Source organism: Herpailurus yagouaroundi, unplaced genomic scaffold, assembly GCF_014898765.1.
Source record: "Herpailurus yagouaroundi ecotype Mexico unplaced genomic scaffold, PumYag 159, whole genome shotgun sequence".
NCBI classification, from domain to species: Eukaryota; Metazoa; Chordata; class Mammalia; order Carnivora; family Felidae; genus Herpailurus; species Herpailurus yagouaroundi.
Genome location: NW_024412400.1, coordinates 50,036,949 through 50,057,720, shown reverse-complemented (window position 1 = coordinate 50,057,720; position 20,772 = coordinate 50,036,949). Strand labels below are relative to the sequence as shown.

At 38.6% G+C, this 20,772-nt stretch overlaps 1 protein-coding gene across 9 annotated transcripts in view; it reads left to right on the top strand.

Annotated features, from left to right (window-relative positions):
* Positions 1 to 20,772, top strand: part of PLCH1 (phospholipase C eta 1) — a 223,166-nt gene that overhangs the window by 155,490 nt on the left and 46,904 nt on the right. For all 9 annotated transcript variants that reach the window (XM_040480553.1, XM_040480555.1, XM_040480552.1 and 6 more), the window contains 3 exons: positions 6,086 to 6,179; positions 8,656 to 8,859; positions 18,370 to 18,490. In XM_040480553.1, the coding sequence (XP_040336487.1) occupies positions 6,086 to 6,179; positions 8,656 to 8,859; positions 18,370 to 18,490 (419 nt within the window). The remainder of the gene's footprint in view (positions 1 to 6,085; positions 6,180 to 8,655; positions 8,860 to 18,369; positions 18,491 to 20,772) is intronic.

Below are 20,772 nucleotides of genomic sequence, written 5' to 3'. Positions count from 1 at the left end.
GGTTGCTTGTTTCAGAGCGATAGGTAACGAGTACAGGAGTGAAATGAATGTCTTTGCGGTGTGGGAGAACCATAACCCTCTTCTAACACTCTGCTCCCAGGTTTCTATATAAGGGAAATTACAGGTAGGAAATAGGAGACTATGACAAGCTATAGAGGGTTGGATAGTGGCCCCAGAAGATAAGTCCAAGTCTTAACTCCCGGTACCTCTGAATGTAACCTTATTTGGAAATAGGGTCTTGGTAGACATAATTAAATTAAGGATGTTGAGATGAGATAATGCTAAATTTAGAGTGGACCCTAAATCCAATGATGAGTGCTCTTACAAGTGACAGAAAAGAGGATCCAGACACACAGAAGAAGGCCATGGAGGCAGAGGCTGTACTTACGAAGCCCCCAAGCCAAGAAATGCCACGGTTTGCCAGCAGCCACCAGATGCAAAGAGGGAGGCATGGAACAGATTCTCCCTCAGGGTCTCCAGAGGGAACCAACTCTACCCACACCTGGAATTTGGACTTCTGGTCTCAAGAGCTATGAGAGAATGAATTTCTATTGTTTTAAGCCAAGTTGGCGGTAATTTGTTACAGCAGCCCTAGGAAACTAATATACCAGTCCCAGGAAAACCCCCAAAATCTGAAGATATAGGCATCAGACATCTAATAAAATAGTTCAGACAGGGAATTCTACAGCGAGCCCCCTAGTCGCTCAGCCTGCTCGTGAATACAGAGCTTCCAACCAATTTATTACTGACTTTATTTTAAATACATTTTTCAATAGCTAATTTTAAAATGGGTTTTAAATAGCCAAGGCTTACCACATGTTTGAGGAAATCCTCGACCATAAAATACAGAGACCAAGGTAAACAAATAGCATTGAGAAACTTGGAGGAAATAGAGGCAATGCAGGGAGAAGGAAATTTTAAAAACTACCCTTAACATCAGAGTGCTGAAACAGAAGATTGCAGCCACGAAGCAAGAGCAGTACGCTGTGGGAAAAGATGGTTCTGAGGAAAAAAAGAGCAGAGAAATAAACTCAATAAGTGGCTTAGAAGATAAAGAGAACATTGCCCATAAAATAGAACAAACACAAAGAAATGAAAAGTAGAAAGAAAAGATAAGGAAATTAGTGGGTTGATTCAGAAAGCCCACTCTGAATAATCAGAGGTACAGAAAAAAGATAAGAACAAATAGAAGGGGGATTATAAAATAAATAATACAAAAAATGACTAGCATGGAAAGGTAGAACTCTCTAGACTAGCAGGGCCACTCAGTGCCAAGCACACTGGATGTAAAAAGAGACCAATGATAATGAAATTTCACAAAGCCAAGGGTAGAGTAAAACCCTAAAAGTTTGCAGAAAGAGAGAGGGGAAAAAGCACTGATCCAATTAATGAGCAAAGGCAGGTCCTGTAAAAGGAGTAGATTCACTATGGCATCAGACTTCTCAACAGCACCTCTGGAAACCAAAAACATGGGAGCAATGATTTCTGACTTAGAATTTTCTACCTGGTGAATCTGTCAACTGAACGTGCGTGCAGAGTAAAACACACATGGAAGAACACAGAAATACAAGCAAGAAATAAATAATTTACTTTCTGAGTACTCTCTGATGAGAATGACAGAATGAAGTCAGAACAAAACCTGAATAAAGTGCTGAATCCCACCAACCTGGAAGAAGGACAACCCTTATAGGGGATAAAAAATTGGAATTCATGGATTGTTTGTTGTCTTGGTAATCGAGACACCATTAGCATCATGAGGAAAAATTTATGAGAGGACACTAAAAATTAACCAAATGGGTAGAAATAGCAGCAATTAACAAACTGAAAACAAAAAATGTTCAAGAAACACAGTCATTATTCAATAGACTCAATGTCCAACACTTGCATAATCAGAATAATTCAACACTGAATAGCAATTAAATTAAAAAATTAAGATATAACTATCCTAGGTGGAGGGGTAGAGGCAAAAAGTTAGTTTTGCTGGCTCAAACAAGCTAAATTTTTTTATCCAACATAATAAAAACATCCATAGATAATGCTTAAGGTGTATAAAAATAGAAAATAGCATCATTAACATAACAATTTGGAATATAAAGACTCCTTCCAACAGAAATATCTAGAAATGTTGACATTATTTTTTTTTTGGAGAGTGATTATCCATATAGGAGGGGAAATTCTGCTTTCAATCATAAGCTTCTTGGTTTTGATTTACTTAATTATGAATATATATTACTTTGATAAAAATGAAAAGAGTTTAGCAATATTAAAATTCTGTGCAAATTCTACTATGATTTTGGATTTGGTGTGCTTTGGGAATCATAGCTATAAGAAATATAATTATTTACTTCTGGCTTTGTTTTGAAATTCATACTCACTGTCAGAGCTTTGCCAGACAACTTATAAGAAGTCTGAGGATAAAATGTTAGTATCAGAATACTACTGTTATATAGGGATCTATGACTTTGGTTTCTACAACTAGTCCACCTGAAGTGGATTGACCTTTAATATGAGGGCCAGTTAGTCTTTTTTGGATGAGACTAAAGTATTATAGCAAACTAGGACAAGAGAATGGAGTCCAACCTGGAATAATCAAGGAAGTCAAATTATAGTAACTGACTTGACAGTTTAAAGCATCTCAAAAAATAAGAAGATTCAGGGGCGCCTGGGTGGTGCAGTCGGTTAAGCGTCTGACTTCAACCAGGTCACGATCTCATGGTCCGTGAGTTCGAGCCCCGCGTCAGGCTCTGGGCTCATGGCTCAGAGCCTGGAGCCTGTTTCCGATTCTGTGTCTCCCTCTCTCTCTGCCCCTCCCCCGTTCATGCTCTGTCTCTCTCTGTCCCAAAAATAAATAAACGTTGAAAAAAATTTAAAAAAAAAAATAAGAAGATTCAGGAGTTTCAGCTATATTGAAAAAAACAAACCGTTTTGAAAGTAAGCGTTTCGATTTTTCAGTAGAGATGAAGAAAAACACCCAGACAATAGGTATAATGTAAAAGTAAAGGCTTTGGATTTGAAGTCAGAAGAATGAAATTTGAACCTTGATTTTGCCTCCTGTTAGTTTTGTGACTTTGAGATAGTGAACCTTTTCTAGCATAGATTTGCATATTTTAAAATGGGAATAAAAACACCAAGTTTATGAGACTGTTGTAAGAACTATTTAAGATTTTATGTGTAAAAGCTCTTTATAAACTGCACAGCATTGACTACATTATTTAAATGTAAAGAATCATTATTAAATCCAGGATTTTTAAAGCAGTCTTAGCACCACTTGCCTGGTATAGTAAGAAGAGTCCTTCATGTTAGAAACAGCAAGTGGCTCAGATACTGATAGCAAACAGAACTTTCAGATAAGCTTCATGAGAAATAGGAGTAGAGTAGGGAGAAGTTCTTTTCCGTTTCACCTTATTAGCTATGTGGTATAGGGAGAAAAACAAAGGGGAAAGAAACAGTAAAGAGCATTAACCTATGTCGAACCTTCTTTCATACAGTAGAATTTCACAATGGCTTTTTAAGTAAGGTCCGAAAAATTCAGTTTTGTGAAATGCCGGATTTTGCTATTGGGAGTTATTTAAATTAGACCAGGAGTTGGGGGAAGGAGGGAAACTGATTGACATGTACATTTCATTTCTCATTATTATGGGGTTTTACTGTATTTCACTGAGTTAATCCTTAATACTTGAATTTTGATAGGAAGTGGATTATTTCCCATTTATTGTTATATAATGCCCAGAAAATTGTGAGCTTCCTAGAATGCCTACTGATATTTTCATCAATTTACTGAATACTTCTCGAATAGGATGCTTTTTGCTAACATGTTCTGCTTTGTATCTTGAACCAATAACATGTTCTCTGCTCAACTGCAATTAGTTTTATCCAGGGTGATATTTTTTATGTTTGTTACATCAAACATGGGCTCCTGGTAGGCCTAAGTCTAGGGCAAGGCCCCTACATCTCTGAACAAACAGCCTCATAAAACAAATAATTGCAGTGTAAACTCAGGCTTCCCATGGCACGTGAATTTTATTTTATTTTTTTTATCAATTTTTTAAAATGTTTACTTATTTATTTTTGAGAGAAAGAGAGAGAACAAGTAAGCAGGGGAGGGACAGAGAGAGAGGGAGACACAGAATCTGAAGCAGGCTTCAGGCTCCGGCTGTCAGCACAGAGTCTGGCGCGGGGCTCCAACCCACAAACTGTGAGATCATGACTTGAGCTGAAGTCAGACGCTTAACCAACTGAAATAACCAGGCACCCCAATTTTATAAAATTTTGTGAGAAATTCCTTATTTTTCAGATTGCACGTGATAGTATATAGCAGACAAATTAATGAGCTGCTTAAAGCCTGACTAGGTCAATAGAGTTTTTACAGGTATCATGATTTCATTTATTTTGTGGTATTTTCTGGTGTTGTCTGTTAATATAAGCTTCTGAATGTAGGAAGGATTGTATAATTTGCTCAATGGATGCATCAGCCATTGTGCACCTAGTTTGGGGGGGGGGAGGGGAAGCATTCTATGCTATTTCAAGCCAGCAAAACAAAACAAAACAAAAAACCAAAAACAAAAAAACTGCAAAACAAAGCTTTTGTTCCCCTGCAGAAGGTTTAAGTGCTGTTTAAACTGTTTAGACAGGGGCGCCTGGGTGGCTCAGTCGGTTAGGCGTCCAACTTCACCCCAGGTCATGATCTCGCGTTTCATGAGTTCAAGCCCGCGTCGGGCTCTGTGCTGACAGCTCAGAGCCTGGAGCCTGCTTTGGATTCTGTGTGTCTCCCCTTCTCTCTTCCCCTCCCCTGCTTGTGCTCTCTCTCAAAAAAAAATGAATAAATATTAAAAAAATTTTTTAAACTGTTTAGACAAATGAGATTTCACTAAAACATAAGCATCAAACCTAAGAGATAATAGAATATTTGAGAAATATTGAGAAGTGGCTCATAAGATTAGTTTTCTCTATCACTGTTCATTAGTATTTTTAAATGTCACTGTTAGACTGTGGAACTCAATGGAATTTTGATCAAAATATCACACCCTTCGGGGCGCCTGGGTGGCGCAGTCGGTTAAGCGTCCGACTTCAGCCAGGTCACGATCTCGCGGTCCGGGAGTTCGAGCCCCGCGTCGGGCTCTGGGCTGATTGATGGCTCAGAGCCTGGAGCCTGTTTCCGATTCTGTGTCTCCCTCTCTCTCTGCCCCTTCCCCGTTCATGCTCTGTCTCTCTCTGTCCCAAAAATAAATAAACGTTGAAAAAAAAATAAAAAAAAAATATCACACCCTTCATGTTGCTATTTAATTAATTATTCCTGAAGAGTGTACTTTGCCCAGTGACACTAAGTATGTGTGTTCATGCAGCAACCTTGAGAATGCCTCAATAATAAAAGCATGCACTGCTTCTTTGATGTCACACGTTAATAGTAATGCATTTCATTTTCACAACTACCTTATAAGGTAGCCACAGAGAAGGTAAGTGACTCGTTCAAGATCCCGCTGTAAATAATATGAGATGGCTAATTGGGACAAAAGCCATCTAACTCCAGAGTACTTTGTTATGCTAGCTGCTTCATCTAGGTTTTTGGTTTTATTTTCTCTTGCCAACCTTTGTGATCTTGAATCACCATGGCAGATTGCTCTTGTGATTCAGTGGAAAGATCTGTAGATATGTACACCCATGAGTGGATTTACCTAGAACATCCTGTTTTGTCAGGGGATCATTTTCTTTCTGTATGTATTTATGATTAGCAAACTGTAGTGTTTGTGTAGAAAACATTAATTTGCAAATAGCTACTAGCTTATAGTAAGTAGATTTTAACAGTGGATTTGCACTGATTATTGATTTAATTTTATTAATTTTGCTTCATGGAATACATTTGTCTATTACTTGGAGGGATGTTTTCACTGATTAAATCTGAAGGGTAACATGGTAAGATTCAGATCATTTTCTAAAGATAAAGTTGCTATGACACTAGTAATCTCAAATAATGCTCATTAAATCACTTTGCACTATATCATGAATGCTTAAGCAATGTGCCTTTTTAGCATAGAAGAAAACATCTCATGGAATTGCAGGTACTCTACTAATGTTTTGTTTTGTTTAGATGAACAATGTGACAACAGACTATTGTCTTGACATCATAAGGAAATTTGAAGTTTCAGAAGAAAATAAGACGAAAAATGTTCTTGGCATAGAAGGTAAAATAACTAATTTCTTAATTTCTCATTTTTCAGTTCAGTTTGCTAAGTTAAATTCTAGCAAAATTTTTAGTAAAAGAAGTCAGGAGATATTCATGGATTACAGGTGATTCAAATAAAACTCACAAAACAACATATTTTCCTATAAAACAGATGCCATGATATTGCTATTTCTCTTACTTTGGCAATGATCATATGCATGTTCTACTCTAAGCAAGTCAACCTGATGCCACCATGTGGGTGATAGATGCCAAGAAATATTTGGACTTCTCTCAAATGGCAAATTTTGGAAAGAGATTCAACCTGGTGATTTCAAAAAAGGAAATTTGGTCTTCAAATAACTAATCTATGACATTAGTGACTTTGAAAGTACAGGTTTCTTTAAAAATCTTGGCAATGAACTTGTTTTTACCTAGTTGGTAGCAGTGGAGATATTGTTGGAGCCACAAATTTTGGTAATACAACTACTTCATTATATAGTTGAGGAAAGTGAAGCTCTCAAAGAAATTAAGTAATTTGCCCAGAGTTATATAGTTAGAATGTAGCTTCAAGGATCTTGCACATAAATGTGAATATAGCTACATGTATGTGTAAGTTATATATACTTAAAATACGTGGGGAAATAAATTTCAGGCTGCTACCCAAGAGAAGAACAAATTTCAGGCAGAACCAATAATCTAATGAAGGACAGCTAAGGCCCCCCATTGCCCTCAAGACCATCCAAAGCCATGGTTTATCTAACTGTTTTTGATTCCTGCCCTCCCCTCCCCCCGCCACACACACACACTGGTTTCAGGCTCAGTGTGGACAAGGAGGTTTGGTACCACATGTTTACTTCCTGCGGTGGAGGGTAATTAAAAGAAAGGAATAATTTAAAACTTATATATATTAAGAACCATTTTAAAACACCTAGAGAAGATAAACTAATTTGGGCCTTTTCTTTACCAAGAAATGAATGTTTTGCTTGGTGGGCCCCCCAAAATGGAATTAAACATGATTTCTACATTATTGTCATAAAGATAGGCATGAAGAAATTCTCCAGAGTCTCAGAGGATATTTACAGATACTGATACAGTTTCTTGAAGACTTGAAGCAATTTAACCTGATAAATTGCAATGTCATTCCACTTAAGTACTTGTGGTCATTCAAGTATTTATTCATGTATTAACGAATGCCTCTTCTACCTAGGTATTATGTTTTGAAAAACTGTAGAAAAACTGATCGGGTTTTCTACAAAATTGTTTGTTTGAGTATAGCTGATACACAGTGCTACACTAGTTCTGGGGGTATATCTTAGGGATTTTACAAATGTATAGCTTATGCTATGTGTAGCTACTGTCTGTCTTATTACGTCGCTATTACAATATCATTGACTCTAATCCTTAAGCTGCGCTTTTATTCCTATGACTTGTTAATTCCATAACTGGAAGCCTGGACCTCCCTCTCCCCTTCACCCATTTTGTCCAACCCCTCATCCCCCTCCCCTCTGGCAACCATCACTTTGTTGTCTGTATTTCTGCATAATCTTTAAACATTATTTTAAAGTTACAAATATGCTAGCTATTAGCAGCATCTTCCCAAACCAATTTCAAAGTCAAATAACCACACTCTCAATTTAGGCTGTGCCTAACTTTTGACCTATTACTTCACCCATGGCACTAACAGTACTGTTTTTTAAATGAATAACTTATCAAATTGATGGTTGCACAGTGTATCACTTTGTGTAAAAATTGCTTTAACACTGCATCAGTAACCCATTAGATCATGCTGCATAATCCTAGCTTGAGTTCAGTAGCTATTGAATGGCTTTGGAGTATGCCCTCTCTCATACTCAATCAAAATTCTTGAAAAGCCTACTTATTTTTCTGTAGGTTATGTTCACATTGCTATTCCCCAGTCATGTTTCAGTTTTTGACACTATTTGACCTGAAACAAATCTCTCATTGCCTTAGTATTCTTCATAGTACCTGTCCTGAGTGTAATTAAGTAAGATAATCATTAAAACATACTTTAATTAAAAAAATTTTTTTTAATGTTTATTGATTTTTGACAGAGAAAGAGAGAGACAGAGTGTGAAGTGGGGAGAGGGAGAGGGAGAGGGAGAGGGAGAGAGAGAGAGAGAGAGAGAGAGACCCAGAATCCAAAGCAGGCTCTAGGCTCTGAGCTGTCAGCACAGAGCCTGAACTGATTTTTTAATGTTTATTTTTTGAGAGAGAAATAGAGCATGAGTGGGGAAGGGGCAAAGACAGAGGGAGACACAGAATCTGAAGCAGGCTCCAGGCTCTGAGCACAGAGCCTGACGTGGGGTCTGAACTCATGAACCATGAGATCATGACCTGAGCCAAAGTTGGACGCTTAACCAACTGAGCCACCCAGCTGCCCTGCCATGAACATACTTTGATCTCTGTTGTCCCTGATGGAGTCAGTTAAGTACACTTTGAAAGCTAAAGTACTTTACTCTCTCTTTCTTCCAAAGGGTTCACGAACTTCATGCGTAGTCCTGCTTGTGACATATTTAATCCATTGCACCATGAAGTGTACCAGGACATGGATCAGCCTCTGTGCAACTACTACATCGCTTCCTCTCACAACACGTACCTGACGGGGGACCAGCTCCTTTCCCAGTCCAAAGTGGACATGTATGCACGGGTGCTACAAGAGGGCTGTCGCTGTGTGGAAGGTTTGTGCTTTGTCTGAGCTCTGCTGTGTGTTGATGGAGACTTAAAATATGTACTCACACTAATCAGAACCATTTTTCTGCTTATTGTAGAGTCATTCTTTACTCATGATGCTCTCTGGATCCTCCTTATTATCCAATCAGGAGGAGAGAGAGAGGGATGTACTAGAAGTTAGGAAGCACACCTTCAGTTGCTACAAAATTGTGATGAAAATGAAAGTTTTCCTAGAAAGATTTTTTTTAATTTAAACAATGACAAAGATAGTTCAGGATAACTTTTTTTTTTTTTGAGACATTTCATCAGTCAGCAACATCTATTAAATTTCTTGTGGGGTCTTGATTGTGAGGACACAGATATAGGACATGGTTTCTGCCTTCAAGGAGCTGACAATCTTATAGACTGGGTGGCCATTAAAAACAGTAGTACAACATGAGAATTCCTCCAGGCAAATCATATACATATTGAGAAGTGTTGGTACAAAGAGTAAGATGTGAAATAAAATGTGATGAGAAATAGGTAGGCTGGGAAAATAAACTTGGGTCAGTCATAAAGAGGTAAAGGATTTGAGTGCTGTAGTGAGAAATTTCAGCTCTAGCTTTTGGTAACGGGTTCATTGAAAGGTTTTCATACATATGGTGATATGATCAGACTTGCAGTTTAGAAGGATCATTTGGGTCACTGTGTGGGAGGACAAGTTTTTTAGAATATGTGTTTGTGGCAGGGAAGAAGAGTGAAGCTAGATAGAGCAAAGAGAATGGTAGGAAGGCTATTACAGTGATACCAAGGAAGGGTTCACTGGACTGAGTGAGTTGGAGAGACAATTGCATAGATATTAAAGAAGTAAACCCAGCAGGACCCAATGCAAGAAGTAAAGGATGTAAGGAATGAGGGTGAGAGCTGTAGTAAATGAATGGTGCCCTCACATTATGTGGGAAATCTGGGGGAGAAGAGCGTTAACGAGTTGAGTTTTCCATCAGTTGAGTTTATAGTGACTTTGTAACATTTACATGGACATTTTTATCAGTCGGTTGGATAATAATATCTGAACTCAATGGAAAGATCCAGGCAAGATAAAGATAATTTAATTCTGTGTTTTACTTTTGTATTTCTGTATTTCTGTATGTATGTATGTATGTATTTATGTATTTATTTATTTATAGAACAAGACCACGAATTGGGGAGAAGGTCAGAGGGAGAGAGAGGGAGAATGAATCTTAAGCAGGCTCCATGCTCGGTGTGGAGCCTGATATGGGTCTCAATCCCACAATGCTGGTATCATGACCCGAGCTGAAATCTAGAGTTGGACACTCAACTGACTGAGCCACCCAGGCACTCCATAATTCTGAGTTTTGTATGTGATATTTAAGATCATGAAAGTGTACAAGATCACTTACAGAGACGAGTGGACAAGTGAATGAGGCCTGAGTAGTGAAGTGATCCAGCATTTAGATGTAGGAAGAGCAAGGGTAACCAATGGGGATTAACTTAGAATGGTCACTGGGTCCTAAGGGTTGAAATGGTCATAAATTTCCCATGCAACAGAAAAGTAAAATAAGGTAAAATTTAATTATCCAATCTGGTTGCATTTAACAGCTAGGAGGTTATTGGTGTCTTAAAAAAATTTTTTTTTAATGTTTTATTTATTTTTGAGAGTGAGGGTAGGAGCAGGATTAGGGGAGGGACAGAGAGAGAAGGGAAAAGAATATCCAAAGCGGGCTCTGGGCTGATAGCAGCAAGCCTGATATGGGGCTAGAACTCACAAACTGTGAGATCACGTCCTGAGCTGATGTTGGATGCTCAACCAGCTGAGCCACCCAGGTGCCTCTGGTGTCTTTTGATAGATAGTTTTGGTGACATGTTAGTGAGAAGTTGGGGGTAGCTAATCTGCTATGGGTTAGTCACTTGGCCTTTTTCTGCAGTAGAAGAAAACTGGATGATACAAGTTTGGGAGATTTTGACACTTGGAAGAAGAGAAAATGAGGACACAGGTTTTGTTTTTAGATGGGATAAGGGGACCAGATTTTGAAAGGGTTCATGTCTGATAGCCTGTCTTTTCTCTGGGATGAGAGCATCATCTACTAAGTGTAAAGTGAGTGGAAGTTAGCTTGGAGGCTTAAGAAGATCAGCAAACAACGGGAGAGGAGTTGACAAGATAAACTGGGAAAGTTCCTAGCTAGTTTCAAAAACAGTCTTAAAACAGTCTGTTATACAAGATCTGCATGTTTAGATTCTTCCCACCTCACTCCCATCAGATTAGATATAGGAGCAGTGAAGATAGATTATAAAATTGATCCATGCCTCTAGATTTCTAGGTCATATAAAATATCTTCAAGGTGTTGGTGAGCACTCTTAAGTAAGTAGTCAGTAGGTCGGTGAGTCTAAGAAAGGAAAATAAATGAATAAGGGGCCATTAATGAGGTAAGGAAACTAGAAAACTCCAAGAAATAGAAATATGGGGAAAGTTGTCATCACACACACACAAAAGAAGAGCAGAGAGTTGTTATCACAGAGCGCGGGCTTTTGGACGTAGTTACAGGTGACGGCTGTATCCAGGGTGTGTCATGGGTGGGCATGAATGAAGTAGAGTGGGGATGGGATTGTTAGCATTGGAGAGGTCAAAGGTAAAAAGATGGAGTAAGTTGCCCACCTGTACTTTTACCTCACAAAGGATGTTGACAGGTAGATTAAATGTTAAAAATTTTAAAGATTAACAGTTGGAGATTAAAAACTAAGCCAGATATTTAAATGTGAAAAAAATACTATAGGAAAGACACTTGGAAGATTACAGAAAGGTAGAGTTGGATAAAGTGAGGTTCAAAAGTAAGGAGATTTTTTTTCTTAAAGGATGTAGGAGAAAAAAGGTTTAAAAATAGCAATAAAGGCCTAGAGAAAAATTAAAAATAGATCTACCCTGTGACCCAGCAATAGCACTGTTAGGAATTTACCCAAGGGATACAGGACTGCTGATGCATAGGGGCACTTGTACCCAATGTTTATGGCAGCACTTTCAACAATATCCAAATTATGGAAAGAGCCTAAATGTCCATCAACTGATGAATGGATAAAGAAATTGTGGTTTACATATACAATGGAATACTACGTGGTAATGAGAAAGAATGAAATATGGCCTTTTGTAGCAACGTGGATGGAACTGGAGTGTTATGCTAAGTGAAATAAGTCATACAGAGAAAGACAGATACCATATGTTTTCACTCTTACGTGGATCCTGAGAAACTTAACAGAAGACCATGGGGGAGGGGAAGGAAAAAAAGAAGAGGTTAGAGAGGGAGGGAGCCAAAACATAAGAGACTTAAAAACTGAGAACAAACTGAGGGTTGATGGCGGATGGGTATTGAGGAGGGCACCTGTTGGGATGAGCACTGGGTGTTGTATGGAAACCAATTTGACAATAAATTTCATATTTAAAAAAAATAAACAAATTAGACATTAAAAAAAAAAAAGCCCTAGAGAATGACTCTTGGTCTGTGATTTATACTAAAAAACATCTGTGGAGAAAAGTAGTGTCCTCCAAGGTAAGCTGATTGTTAAGATGAGGAGGTTGAAAGAGAATTCCAAAAAGAGTCGGATGATAGAAGGGAGTTTTGATGGAATGGAGATTCCATGGAACAAAGGGGAATCGCTTTTTGGTGGGGATGTGCTGGGAGTTAGCAGTAGATAACAGCACATCCTGGGCTGGTGAAACAGTGTAGGGGAAATGAATAAAGCAGTAGGGTGATAAGACTAGTAACTAGATGGGCCTTTGTCATATAGTTTCTGGCATGTTATCAGGGTCAATTAACATTTTAAAACTGGACAGGCATTAAGAACTGTCTACATACAGAGCAGGTAGAACCACTACAAATTTAGTGTTCTGGAAATTTATGCTTTAAGAGATGTCATTTTTGCAGTCAATGCAGAGAGCACCTACTGACAATGAGTGACTGACAATCGAGTAGCTTAAGCAACTAATGAAGATGCTTATAAAATATTAACATAAAGAAAAACCTTTTAGAAGATCTCGAGATGACATTCTGCTCTCAGCCATTATTCAACCTTTTGTTCATTCAGTACTCAGGAAGTTTTACATGTCTGACATGCACAGAGATTCCCTGGGCAAAAAGCCTCTTTGGATTCACAGTGATGGTTGCCTATCATTTTAAATGGTGACATTTCCTTGGAGGCCAAGTATGGAAAATGACTTGTAGTGACTCCGTGAAATGATAGTTAACTCCAGACAGTTTTGCAATTTTGTTAAGTGCTGTGTCCCGTACAGTATTTATTTTGCTTTTCAGGTCCTCCAGGTAACTGGTCTTCTCTTTTTTGCTTTTTTAGTCAAAAATCAGTGTCCTACCCAAGCCCAACCATGTTCCCATGATCAACTCCTTATACTGAATTAGAACATCTAATCCTCCAGCTTAGTTTTGCCTATTAAGAAGGAAAGTTATCTGATTAAGACAATTTATAGCAAGGTACAAATGATTTTTAGTCTTAGCCTTTTTTAGTGTCTTTTGATTTTAAAATGAGAATGTTTAGAAATTGTGTGCAGTAGATGTTATTGAATATGGGCCTTCCCTTGTACGTCCCTTCTTTCTTCCTAACTGCCATTCACCAAAGTAATAGAAAGAAGCTACTTGGCTCTCCTTTTCTAGTAGGAGCTTGTCTGCTCCAGATATTCACACAAGCTGAGGATATATACAGTTACGGTGTAATTTTAAAGGACACGCAATCTGTCAAATATCTCCCTTACCAGTTCGTGTCAGTAAATTCCTCCCCTTGTATTTGGTTTACTTGAAGTTATTTCTGTTGAAATAATCTGTAAGTGGACAGTGAAAGTCAAACTACTATTTCTGGAAGGTTTTTGTTGAGGACAAGAATTATCTTTGTTTAAAAAAAAAAAAAAGGGGGGCGCCTGGGTGGCGCAGTCGGTTAAGCGTCCGACTTCAGCCAGGTCACGATCTCGCGGTCCATGAGTTCGAGCCCCCGCGTCGGGCTCTGGGCTGATGGCTCAGAGCCTGGAGCCTGTTTCCGATTCTGTGTCTCCCTCTCTCTCGGCCCCCCCCCCGTTCATGCTCTGTCTCTCTCTGTCCCAAAAATAAATAAACGTTGGAAAAAAAAAAAATCTTAAAAAAAAAAAAAAGAATTATCTTTGTTTGGGAGACTTGATCAGCTTTGTCCTTGACCTATTTCCTGTTCCAAATTAGGGTTATCACTTTGGCTTTGAATGTACTGTAAGAAAGAACTACCATGATTTCAGCCCCTTTTGTGAGTTAGGTCCTGAGTGAGTGCTTTCTATACATTCTCATTTGATTCTTACAACCTTAAGGGGGATAGAATAATCTCCTTAAGAGGATACCCCATCTTGGAGTAGGTTAAGTGGCTCAAGTTTCCATAGCTGGGAAGCTTGCAACCTGAGGTTTTAACTCAAGTTGATTTAACTCCCCTGCTCCACTTTTCCCTGGGACGTCTATGTGCTTTTTGGAGGAGGAAGTTTGAATGGCATGATCAGCCCTAACACGGATCAAATGACAGTCATCAGTCACATAAGGAAAGCTAGAAAAACTGAAGTGAAGCACTGAGGGGACGTTGGCTTGAGAAGAAGGAATTTGCTTGGTTCAAGATTAGGACTACCGTCTAACTAGATGTTCCCAAAGACTTAGAATTTGATGACATGATCTTTTGTGCTTTCCTAACAACTTCTGTCAGCGCTGTGCTTTCGAGATCTTAGTTCGCATCTGAAGTTTGGACCTGGAGACATCAGTGTATATATACCCAGTGATATGTCATCTACCTTGGGTCCAGATGAAGCTGTTTTTACTCCTAAATAGATGGAGCTAATATTTAAAGAACCTGATGTATAGAGTGTAGCAGGTCATGGATTGAAAATCTCAGTTACCACAGACATTTTTCTGAAGCAGCTTTTGCCAAGGATAGCACTTCAAGGTAGAGAATAATGATTCTGGACAGGTTCTTCATGGTATTGTGACCTGAAGAATCTCTCCACTTTCAAGCTTCAAGTTTTATAATGTTGTGTTTTCCATCTCCATTAGTACAGCTGTAGGAATGTCTTTGGTAAAGACACATAGAGAGTATTGGGGAAGACTAATAAGTCTTTTTTGGTGAAGTGGGCTTGTCAGCAAATCAATTTGAGAATACTTTTTACATGGCCTTACCTTCCCTTGATTTTCAGCCCAAGTTGCCTAATAAATATGGATGTTCTGTCCAGGGGATTGTCACTCTCATTATGGAACTGATGTTGCATCACTGCTATAATTGGTTTACAACCTTTCCTGTTATCTCTGGAAGTGCTATCAGGATGGAGTACTTTTAAGTTCCATTATGAAAAGCTGTCATCTTAGCTGCTCGTCTAGGCTGCAGAACTAACCACCTCTTTGTCCAAGTGCTTTTGGAGGGCTCTAATGTGTGATGTGATTGAAAAATGGGCCACTGGCAGTTTTGTGGGCATGGGAATTAGTTAGAGGGTCTCTACCTTGCTAGCATTCCCATTACAGCATTAGTTCTTACAGGAAACTTCCCTGTCATTTGAATTTGGCTATGATTGCCACATGTTAGGATGCTGGTACCATTTGGGAGTGTGGTTATCCTTATTCACCGGATAGATGATGAAATAGATCTAAAGTGTGAACATTTTTAGAAGAGCTGTCCTTGACTATGGATATTCTGTCTATGTTTATAAATAATAGGAAAAGAGCACCTTATTTCATGATCCATGTGGTTTAAGAGCTATTTTTATGTGTACATGACAATCAAATAAGGCATAGCATTGCCTTGTCTACATTCATTCTTTTTGAAAGGGTATTAGTTCATTTATGAGGAACCGTTATGCCGCCTTTCCTCCACAAGGGGGCTAAATCAGAGTATAAATTAATCAAATTACGTACCTTTGAAACATCTCTGCCTTCTTTCCACACCCATATCCAAAGACAAATTAAAGAATATCAAGTACATGTCAAAACATGGATGGAGCTTCTCTTCTTAGAAAATGTCTTTGATACATTTGACCTCATTTGCAGGCCCAAAGGCATAATACAGTTTTTCATGCTAGTATCTCCAAGCCTTTGATCTTCTCAATGGCATCTTTATTCTTAAAATTTGTTTTTTATATTCCTATGGTGTTAACCTTGAAAATTTTTTTCTCCTTTTACCTTTTTCATTTTTTCCCCTAAGGATAATTTATAGCCAATGTTTAATTGTAATATAGGTGACTGTACTAGGGAACAGAACTGATGGGATCTCTCTCTTATATATGAGAGAGAGGAAGAATGATTTTAATAAATTCGCTTACGTGATCATGGGGATTTCCTAGTCTGAAATCTGTATAGCATGCCAGCAGTTTGGAGACTTACATTACAGTCTTTAGAAGAATTCCTTTTTCAGGAAATGGGAGTCTTTACTCTTCAGACCTTCAACTAATTGATGGGGCCCACCCACCTCATGGAGCATAATCTACTTTACCCAAAATCTATTGATTTAAATGTTAATTGCATCTAACAAATATCTTTACAGCAACATCTAGACTGGTACTTGATCAAATAAGTGGGCACCATAGTCTAGCAAAGTTGACACATAAAATTTACCATCGAATCACATTATGGTTATGGTGAACAATTTGAAAGTATTAGAATAAATAAACATAGCATCTCCTGACATAGTATACAAAGCACACATATGAGGAAGGTACTAAAATAAAGAACAGGTGTAGTCATGAAATGTCTGGCCCTAATTAAAAGTCAGAATTTTAACTGGCATTCCATTAGCCAGAGAATGTTTGGCTCATATTGTAATTTAAAAACTAGATTAATTGCTGATATTTAAAAATTGGGAAAATTCACAGGAGTAATGTCTAGATTTTTTATTTCTCTCGGCTCTGGCAACCAGAGCTACCAGACTACCACAAGGAAGGGCAATGTCATGAGAGCCGGCAGGATTCTTTGGGGGGGTCCTAGCTTAGCCTTGACTGGGATTTAGATAAGGAAAGTGAAAGAGGGCATTTTGGTTGACCTTAAATGAAAGACACAAAATCATGGAGGTTTCCTATGTGAGGAAACGTGTGTAATGGAAGAACAAGTCTGTGAGTTCAGGGGTAAGAGAAAATAAGATCACTTTGTCAGACAGAAGCTATGATATTAATTAAGGCAACGGTGGTTCCTTTAAGAATTAAATCTAAAATCTCTGTTCCTTGAAACAGAGGAAGTTTATTTCTTGCTTATGTAAAGTCAAAATAGGTGTTCCTTACAGGTGAGTCTTTCAAGCAATGATTTAGGGGTCTAGGCTCTTTCCATCTTGTGGCCATGCCATCTTCAGCACGTCTTCTGCAGTGATAGCAGAAGCTGAGAGTCTGGATGGCTTTGTAGGGAAAGTTTTCACAGACCAGACCTGGAAATGGTGCACATAATCTCTGCCCACAATTCGATGGCCACACCCTGCTGCAAGGGAAGGCTGGGCAGTGTAGTCCAGCTGTGTGCCAGGGTGAAAGTGGATACAGACTGAGTGAATGGCTAGCTAGTCTGTAGTACAAGAGATAAGGACCTTGGGGTTAAGCAGGCAGGAGGAGCTATAGGATATTAATAAATTCAGCCTGTGTCTACTGAGTACCAGCTGTGTATGTGTTGGATGCTGTGTTATGCACTGAGTAGTCTTCTGAGCAAAGGAACAACGTGGTGAAACCATTGTTTTGAGAATCTAGTCTGGTGGTAGAGTGTAAAACAAAGAAGACAAACTCTAAGGGTAGATGGTGAGGAAGTGGTTGTCTTTCTCTAGCTGGGAGCCAGTGAAGCTGTCTATACATATAACAATAACAGTATTATCAATAACAATCATAATTACTATGTATCATGCAGTATTATAAGCAGCTTTACATATACTTAGTCATCACTCAAACTTATGATGCAAATGCTACCATGATTTTCTTTTATAGGTGAGGAAAGCAAGGCTTTAAATGATTAAATCATTTGCCCATGTTGATATAAATCTTGGCAGGGCCTGAGGATTTGAACTTAGGAAGTCAGTGTTATTTTAGAGCTATTGTGGAATTAATAAAATGAAAATGTAATAGAAACCTAATGAGTTTAAGTGAGGAGTAATGAAAAACCCTGTTATCGATTTGGGAGGGCCACTGCAGCTTCTTAAAAGACCTTAGTAAACTGAAGAGGAAGAAGTGAAATTAGTGGAGCAACCTGTTAAGAAATATCACTACCCTTGGGCCACTTGATTGGATTTAGATCGATTTCTAATGAGCATTCTTGGTAAATGCTGGGCTGCTTGTGAATGTGACATCTTTGTTAACTGTAAGTACTCAGAAACAAATAACTTATTATCTTTAATTCCTTATTCTGATAAATATGCCAGAACACCCATCTCTCCGTTTGACATCTTTGTCATCATCATAATAGGCCATAATCTCAAATAGTAAAATAATGTTTGTCTGATATTACCAGCAATATTAGCAAAACCAGAAACTTTGTGTTGTTGATGTGAAGTTCTGTTTTTGACAGTTGACTGTTGGGATGGCCCAGATGGAGAGCCAGTAGTACACCACGGTTATACTCTCACTTCAAAAATTCTCTTCAGAGATGTTGTGGAGACCATCAACAGGCATGCCTTTGTGAAGAATGAGTAAGTATAGCGACAGTTGGGAGCTAAGCCAGCATAGAGAGCATTGGCTGATGTACCATGACTACAACACCACACAATCTTGCCTTGAGTCTTCATCTCCCTTTCTACTCCCCTCATTCTCTCCCTCCTTGCCAACAAAACATTGTGAGCAAATAATAAAGGCTCCATGTTTGTACTTTCTCATGCTCCATTTATTATGTACTCCATTCTCTCTCAAGACATTGCTTCCTTGAAGCATGTTCTTGCAAAGACTGACCTCAAAATTTCTATAGAGTGTTCGTAAACTTTGGAAACACAGGTTACTGTACATGATAAATAGTTTGTTGATATTATATTAACATACAGTAAAATAGTAACAGCTAGGTTTTCAGACTTGCTGGATGGTCCTATACATACCGAAGTGTCTAGCATCCTTGTGTTACTTGACTCCTCCTTGGCATTGGATAATGGTGACTCTTTTCTCCTCAATACTTGCTTTTTGGGGGCTTCTATTATAACATTCTCCTCTATGCTGTCATTGCTTCTCTCTTGGTTTTGTTTGTTTGGCCTATGGTCTTCTATTCCATTTCCTCATTCCTTTAGTCACTATTTCTTAAGTTGTTGCCATTGTTCTCCTTTTGGGTTGTTTAATTATATGTCCAGAACTTTTACCTGTGTTTCAGAGGTGTGTAGCAAAATTCTTAGTAAAAATTCATCTGAGTGTCCCATACATACCTCAGAATCAACAAATGTCATTATTTATTCAGATATTTAATGGTGCCTACTCTAAGTCAGGCATACTGTAACAGGTGCAGAGAGGCACGACCCTGAACAAAAGAGATGACTCCTACCACCATGGAGCTCACATCTCAAGCCAAAGTCAGCATTTCATTCTGCTGAACCTTCTCTTGCTCTGTTTCCTTCCAATTTTTTTAATGTTTATTTATTTTTGAGAGAGAGAGAGAGAGAAAGAGAGCAGGAGAGGAGCAGAGAGAGAGGGAAGCACAGAGTACGAAGCAGGCTCCAGGCTCTGAACTGTCAGCGCAGAGCCCAATGCATGGCTTGAACCCATAAACCGTGAGATCATGACCTGAGCCAAAGTTGGACACTTAACCAATTGTGCCACCCAGGCGCCCCTCTTTATTTCCTTTTAGTTAGGAGTAGCACTTACCTAGTCAGTGTCTTTAGCCAAAAACTAAGTCATTCTAAATTCAGCCAATTCTTGTCAGTTATACTTTCTAAATTATCTTTTGACTCCATTGCCTTCTCTTCATTTCTCTTTGGGCCATTGTCCTCACTGGTGCAGTGTTTTCCTTTCTGAAACTATAAGCATGATGTTGTATTCTTAAAGTCCTTCAAAAGCTCCCTGTAGTACACAGTCATGTCTTATGTGCCCTTTAAGGTTTGGCCTCTTCTTTCTCTTCCAGGGTCTTCTTCCACCAATGCTCCACAGAGATGGAGGGTTCTTCCTTTGTCTTTCAGATCCTCTGGTGACCCCAGTTCTTTCACATCTCCCTACCTTGCATATGCTGTTCCCTCTGCCCGGCACACTCTTCCTCATTACTCCACGTGTCTAATTCTTATTCATTCTACAAGACTGCTTAAACATTGTCCCTCTGGCAAACTTACTGTTACACTATCTGATTTAAATGCTCCTTTCCCTGCTCTTAGCATTCTGAGCATATTTCTGTTATATCTATACAGCACCCTCTTACAATTGTTGGCTTCCTTCCTTCTTTTGAGTCTTTAAGACCAAGACCTCATTGAAAATATGGGGCTCTGTCTTATTCATTCTTTTTTATTCTTTTAAAGATTTTTTAATGGTTATTTTTATTAAAAAAATTTTTTTTACATTTATTTATTTTTTGAAAGACATAGACAGAGCACAAGTTGGGGAGGGGCAGAGAGAGAAGGATACACAGAATCCGAAGCAGGCTCCAGGCTCTGAGCTGTCAGCACAGAGCCTGACGCGGAGTTCGAACCCACAAACCAGGAGATCATGACCTGAGCCAAAGTCGGACACTCAACTGACTGAGCCACCCAGGCGCCCCTGTCTTATTCATTCTTTATTGCCTAGCAGATGCCTGCAATATACCATAAAGCTAAGAAATGATTTTTGAATAAAAAGAAAATTACAGTTGCATAAAATCAATTTTATAGAATTTAGTGGCCTTGAGAATTTTTAATATTTGGTCTTCTTATTTATTAACCATGAGGTTAAAAATGCGTTTTAATGAGAGACACTTGCTGCATGGCAGGTTTAGTTTATGGTATCTGCTATATGGAAGAATCCCAAGTACTGA